General features: G+C 38.6%; 1 protein-coding gene across 1 annotated transcript in view; it reads left to right on the top strand.

Annotated features, from left to right (window-relative positions):
- RYK (receptor like tyrosine kinase) overlaps positions 1–6,308 on the top strand; it is a 42,678-nt gene extending 36,370 nt beyond the window's left edge. The window contains exons 9-11 of the mRNA XM_010176290.2: positions 1,585–1,654; positions 3,667–3,799; positions 6,195–6,308. Coding sequence (XP_010174592.2) covers positions 1,585–1,654; positions 3,667–3,799; positions 6,195–6,308 — 317 coding nt within the window. The remainder of the gene's footprint in view (positions 1–1,584; positions 1,655–3,666; positions 3,800–6,194) is intronic.
- Positions 6,309–6,737: the final 429 nt, after the last annotated feature.

Here is a 6,737-nt window from a genome sequence, read left to right on the forward strand (position 1 = left end):
GAACTCATCACACTTGTGCTCCAGACCCTTCCCCAGCTCCGTTGCCCTTCTCTGGACACGCTCCAGCACCTCCATGTCCTTCTTGGAGTGAGGGGCCCAACGCTGAACCCAGCACTCGAGGTGCGATAATTTCCCGATCTCCTTTTTTTAGTGCTTTATGCTTTTGGGAAGGCATGCCTCCTTTTGAACCTCTCTTGAGCTGACGTGGTAAAGCAGCCTTTGAAGTTCTTTGCCTTGGGATATCATTCCTTTCCCTGACTTAGGGGAACTTTCTCAATCCAGCCAATGTTTTGTGGCTCACAGGTTCTTGATTTGCACGATTTCTCTTTTGATGAACCCTTCTTAGGTGGGAGCTGTGTTGTGCCTGAAGCTGTCTCCACTTCCAGCAGATCTGGACAGCTAAATGCCCGTTTGTTTATTCTAGTTAGAGCCTATCTATTAGTTTGTGGTTTCCATGGAGGGAGGCCATGCTCTCCCTCTGGGCTTTGTGCTTCTTTCCTTACCTTGTGCTCATCGCTCTAACTCAAATCAAAAGTCATGTTTTCTTTTGCCGGGTTAAATTTCAATTAGGAAAGGGCATCAGAGCTGGTAGAGGGAAGAGGGCAAGACCATGAAGAAGGGAAAAGAGCAGATGAATTCTTTATTCACTCTCCTCTTCTTCCTCCCAGGGCAGTAAAATGTTACTTTGACTCATCTGTAATATGTAAATTCATCTTAAGGCAGCAAGGGAAGCTGCCCGGGCTCTCTCCTGTGCTAGCTTGCTGCCTAGACACACCAGTACTAGTTCTAGCATGAAGGAGGGACAAAAAATGCACTCAGGTATGAGGAGGGTGGGATTGTCAGAGCTCTGATTTATATCACCTTCAGCTTCACTGTTGCTTCTTGCCACCAGAGAGGAAAAAAAAAAAACCAAACCCAAACCCAAAAATATTTGTGGGGAAGGGGTTACAGGCAGCACTTCTGCTTCTGCCCTGTCGGTGGTCTGATCACTGTGGGTTACTGGAGTTATCACAGAATGTTTGAATTTTAGCTGGCAAGCAGTGGTTTGCTTTTTTGTTTGTTTGAAATGTGGGAAGAGAATAGAGTAAATCAGTAAATCTAGAAATAAATGGTCTCCATCAATGTGGATGTAAACTGCAGAAGCCCATACTGGTAATTCAACAGTGAACTTGATGTCTTCTGAGCACTCCTGTGCTTTTGGAAACACACGGTATACTACCCTTCTCCCAGCAGCACCGGCCCCATGAGCAGGATGTGACCCGCACTGCCTGGCGCAGACAGTTCACGCCTGCCCAGAAGCTGTCAGGAAGTGGCAGAAGTACAGTCTGTCAGCACCTGGAGTGTGTTTTCTTTCCTTTTTCAGCTTTACCCCGTTTGTTTCAGCAGAAATGGGCCCTAGAACTTGGCTTGCTCGTTTTGGGTTTTTTAATTCCATTTTTAAAAAGTAGGCAAACAAGTTCTGTTTGTGCTCAAATGACCTCAGCTGACTTGTAAATCTGGACCAGATTCTAATTAATATGTTGATTTGTTTCCAAAGTTATATCTGCAGTTCTTTTAATTTTTTTTTTTTTTCTTTTGTATTAGATCAAGCCTCAGAGGTACAGGTGACAATGATGCTGACTGAAAGCTGTAAACTCAGAGGACTTCATCACAGGTAAGCTAAGCAGTGTTTATAAACAAAACTGTATAATCTGTGTGAGCTGAAAATACTTATGCTTAAAGCTCCCTGGGGGGAGAGGAAATGATTTTTTCAGAACTCAGCAACATTTTGTACATTTTAATTTTTTTTTTTAAGCCGTAAAGAACTGAAACTATTTTTGTGTCACTTTAAAATACAAAATTGTAGATATGCTTCTCATTACAGAGGGTGCTTATAAGCTTTTTTTTTTTTCAGCTGCACAGTCAGTAAATCAAATACTAGCAGTATGTGGGAAGATGGGGAAAGTCTTTGGTTTGGTGTTGCAAGCCTTACAGTGAAATATGGGGAGATATTCCTGTTATATATTCTTTATTATTACTGAAAAAAAGTGCTGCAGGCATGTGTTGGTTTATGCTTGTTCTTGCACAGGCTAGTTGTTAAACGTGGTGGGATCTTAGTGATGATGAGAGTAAGTATATTATCAGTTTAGCTAATTTACTAGTCTGTTTTGTATTGTTCCTAATTTTCTACATGGCACAGAAAAGTACTGTGCTTGGGTACCCTCCCACGCGGAAATGAGGAAATGCTCTTTAGCAGTCTTGCGTGCGTGTTGTCCTGGTATGGCATCCTGACAGCTCTGGTGGGATTTATTCCTTAAGAATTAATGACATTTTTTGGGGAGTGATGGCTTAAGTCTTTTAAATTGATGTCCCAAACAGCCTGAGTTAGTGGCAGTTTTGCAGCTTGGATAAAAGGCTGAAATTGGCCTTTAAGATCTTAATTACTGGCATAGATGCAGGTAAGAAGAAACCTACACTCATCATCCAGTCCCTGAACTGGTAATGTGAAGGAAATTAGAATAGTTCAAGCAGAATTATTCTAAACTTCATTTAAAAGCTACTTTTCTAATAGTTATTCTGGTTAAGACCTTTCCTAAAACAGAGGATTATTAAGAGGAGTAGGCAGGTTTTTGGGGAAACATACTTAAAATTGAAACAAAATTAAACAACCCCCTCTCATCATTCAAAATCAACTGTTATCCTCCTTTTTACAAGTCAAACTCTTTAAATAGTACAAAAAGCTTTTCTTCTGTACATTGCCTATAAAACTGGTATCTTTATCTTGATTGAAGTTAGAGCTACGTGGGGATGTAGACCTCATGGGTGGGATATCTGACTATCAGACTTCTTCAAGTAAAACCAGGAAATTACAAAGTTCCCTTTTAAAAATAATTATAATTCATTGGAGACTTACTAATATATTTTCAGTAGAAGATACAGTTTTTAAAAAAATTTCATGGAAAATTGAAACTATATGTAGTTTATTTCAAGTTTCTACAAATCTGTATGTGGATCATATAGGAAGAAGTTTCGAAACAATGCAGCATGGGGTTATCTGAGCCATAAGGGTGTTGGAAGGAACCTTTAAAGTGGTTTAGTGCTGGCCTTGGCAGTGTTGGATTTACAGTTGGACTTGATCTTAAAGGTCTTTTCCAACCTAAATGATTCTATGATTCGAAAACACCTGCGATAAAACTCCTGAGATACTTCTGTATTTAGAGTCGATAATTTGATGTTTAGTTGATTCAAAACCAAAATTTTCTATTCTGTCATTTTGAACTGCATCAAACATGTCTAGACTTTTTTTAAAAAAAAACCCCCACTGTAATGGAGCTATATATTTTATATCTCTAGTTGCATTTAGAGTAATATACTTCCAAGTTGAAGATATGTCACTACTTAATGTAAATGATAACCTGCAGTCACAGAAATTTATTTCAGCCCTTTTGGACCAAATGAAAAAATTTGGAGGGTTATTCATAATGGGAAAGTACTCAAATATCTAATTTAACTGAAGCCCTAGACTTTTTTTTTTATTTGGAGACCTTGCGCTCTGCAATTCATAATGCAAGATTAAATTATTTTCTTCAGTGTTTAATTACTTTCACTTGCTGTGTTTAGGGGTTGAGAAGATTTTAATCACATTTCAGTTTCATAAAGTGAGGAATTTCTTTCTTTATTTTCCAGGAATCTGCTGCCTATCACTCATGTCTATATAGAAGAGGGAGAGAAACCAATGGTGCTGCTGCCGTACATGAACTGGGGGAACCTTAAACTATTCTTGCGACAGTGCAAGCTGGTAGAGGCTAACAATCCTCAGGTACGCTCCAAAATCTGTCACTTTATGCCCGTTAAACTTAGTTTTGGTATATCATTTGTGTATGTACCTTAAAAAAATTGTGTTATTCACCTGTTCTGTAGTGACAATGAGAGAATTGGCAAGCAGGTTTCCTAGGAAGTGTTTGTCTTTATTCATACAAGAGAAGCATTCTTGGATGTGTTTATTACACATATTCAGAGGGCATGAAGCTGAGTTCAACTCTAGTCAGAGTAGTAGCTGGTATATCAATATATCTTAAACAAAAAAAAATTTAAAAATTGGAGAAAATTATATATGATTTGGGAATTAAGTTAGAATACACAGGGGAAAATTGTATGTGGAGAGATTTCAGATTTACTGATTTTATTTTTGGTATGATTAATATATTATCGATTTAATTACTATTAATATACTACTATAGCTATTAATTATTTTATAGTAAGCATAAAGCACTTCTATTGAACTTTTACAGTGCTGCTGTAGGTTTGCTGTTAAGTAAAATACCTGGATTTATTTAACTTTTAATACTAAGGGAAACAATCTCTGGGGATTTTTTCTTTAGCATTCATAACTTCACTGTGTTTCAATGGAACATGTTGCATTTACTTCATCAGAAGTGAGAAAGGAAATATTCCTAGATGAGAACATATTTAGCTTATTTTTAAAAATCTGAATAAGTTTTTAGTGTTGGATATGTATATGTAGTAAAACTATCTCTCTTGTTAGCATTACCTTGTCTTTTCTTCAGCTTCACTTTGATTTGGCTTTTGTCTTTGGACTAAATCAAGGACAAAATGAAATCTTGTTTCCTGAGATCAGCAGTTGTCCCTGTTATTCCAGATTTCAAACTAGCAAAATCCACCTACCTCTGTTAAATTACAAGTTGTAATAAGCTGTTAGGGTCTTTCAGCTTTGATTTTACTTGTTTTGCTACTTAATCTGGATGATAAATCCCTATGCAGTGCACCAATATCCCTTTCCAAAAATTTAAGCAGAAATGGTATTTATAATCTGTATTATGTCAAACAGGAGTAGCCTCTTAGTAGCTAGGTATGACTGTACTAAACTATCAAAAAATGGGACATTTGGTGTCCTAGATACTTATTTGAAGATGGACCTTTTCTACAAATACCTAAAGCAAACTCTTTGAGTTTTCTGAAATTCATGGCTATTGTTCTTAATAACAATCTGTTAATGAAGAAGCCAGTTTATTATTATTTTAATTTAGTATTTGGTTTATTTTAACCTCAGGATTTCACTGAGTCCACTTACATACTGAAGTTTCTGAAACAATGTAGAAAAGGAAGAGCAAACCTGGGGTATAAATATCTGCAAGGGTTTAATTTATATAGGACTGTGAAGCTGTGAAAATATATGGAGCAAGAGCCTTTGATCCTAGTTTTCAGGAATAGACAGCAGCAAGAATTTTGACTGCTGTTTGTACTCTGCTACCTGAAAATGAGTTGGTTTCCAGAGAAACAGAAAGTGAAAAAAATGTGGTAAGAAGGGTGAAATTGGCCATTTTTGTCTATGTTCACCATTAATCAAAATAAAAGCTGTGTAGCAGTGAGGCAGTTGCAAATTGGAAACAGTTGTACCTGGCATGTCAAAAAAAAAAAGAAAAAAAGAAAAAAAGGTTATAATTTACAGAATCCCAGAATTGCCTAGATTGGAAAAGACCTTTAAGATCTTCGAGTCCAATCATTAACCCAACACTGACAAGTCCCCGACTAAACCATGTACCTCAGCACTATGTCTACACGACTCTTCAGTCCCTCCAGGGATGGGGACTCCACCACTGCCCTGGGCAACCCCTGCCAATGCCTGAGAACCCTTTCAGCAAAGAAATTCTTCCTCACATCCAATCTCAACTGCCCTTGGCACAACTTGATGCCATTTCCTCTGGTCCTGTCACTTGTTCCTTGGTTGAACAGACCCACCCCCACCTCTCTACACCCTCCTTTCAGGGAGCTGGAGAGAGACAGAAGGTCTCCCCTCAGCCTCCTTTTCTCCAGGATCAACAACCCCAGTTCCCTCAGCCATGAACTTATCACACTTGTGCTCCAGACCCTTCCTCAGCTCCGTTGCCCTTCTCTGGACACGCTCCAGCACCTCCATGTCCTTCTTGGAGTGAGGGGCCCAACACTGAACCCAGCACTTGAGGTGCAGCCTCACCAGTGCCCAGGACAGGGGGAAAGAGAACTTCCGTTGTCCTACCGGCCACACATTTAGACTTTTCCTAAATTTTCAGCAGGTGGTAGTGTCTGTAATATGCTACTATGAAGCACCAACCACTAAAGGGGAGGGGGGATGGTACGAGAGTACAACAAAACCAGTAACTTCACAGGTACTGGGCTTAAAGTTTTGCAATGATTGTTGTTCTGTGCTCTTGCAGGCAATTTCCCAGCAGGATCTTGTACATATGGCTATTCAGATTGCCTGTGGGATGAGTTATTTGGCCAGACGGGAGGTCATTCACAAAGACCTGGCTGCTAGAAACTGTGTGTAAGTACTCAATGGGGTAGAGTTACCATGTAGGCAACATTACATCAGGAGCTTGGGCTAGCTAGGCTTTCTCCGCTTGACCTGGTCTCTACTTCAATACCAGTGTTTGGGGTTTGGTTTTTTTTGGGGTTTTTTTTCCTCAGTTTTTGGGTGAATAGTCTTGTCAGTGAAGTTGTGTTCCTCTAAACATAAGGTGAACTAGAAAGTATGGTTTTCACAAAAGTAGAATGTCCTAATCTTAAATACTTTTGTATTTTGTCTAGCCTTATTTTCTCAAAGGCTTGAAAAATATTAAAGCTTCCCTTACACTTTAATAAAAACTTGGAATATAGATTTTTGTATGAAGTTGGTTTTTTTTTTTCATTTTTTTCCTTAAAAAAATAGTCTAATGGCTTTGATAGCTGTTAGATTTCTTAGTTGCCACATGATGGAT

This window comes from Antrostomus carolinensis, unplaced genomic scaffold, assembly GCF_000700745.2.
Source record: "Antrostomus carolinensis isolate BGI_N321 unplaced genomic scaffold, ASM70074v2 scaffold14349, whole genome shotgun sequence".
Taxonomy (NCBI): Eukaryota; Metazoa; Chordata; class Aves; order Caprimulgiformes; family Caprimulgidae; genus Antrostomus; species Antrostomus carolinensis.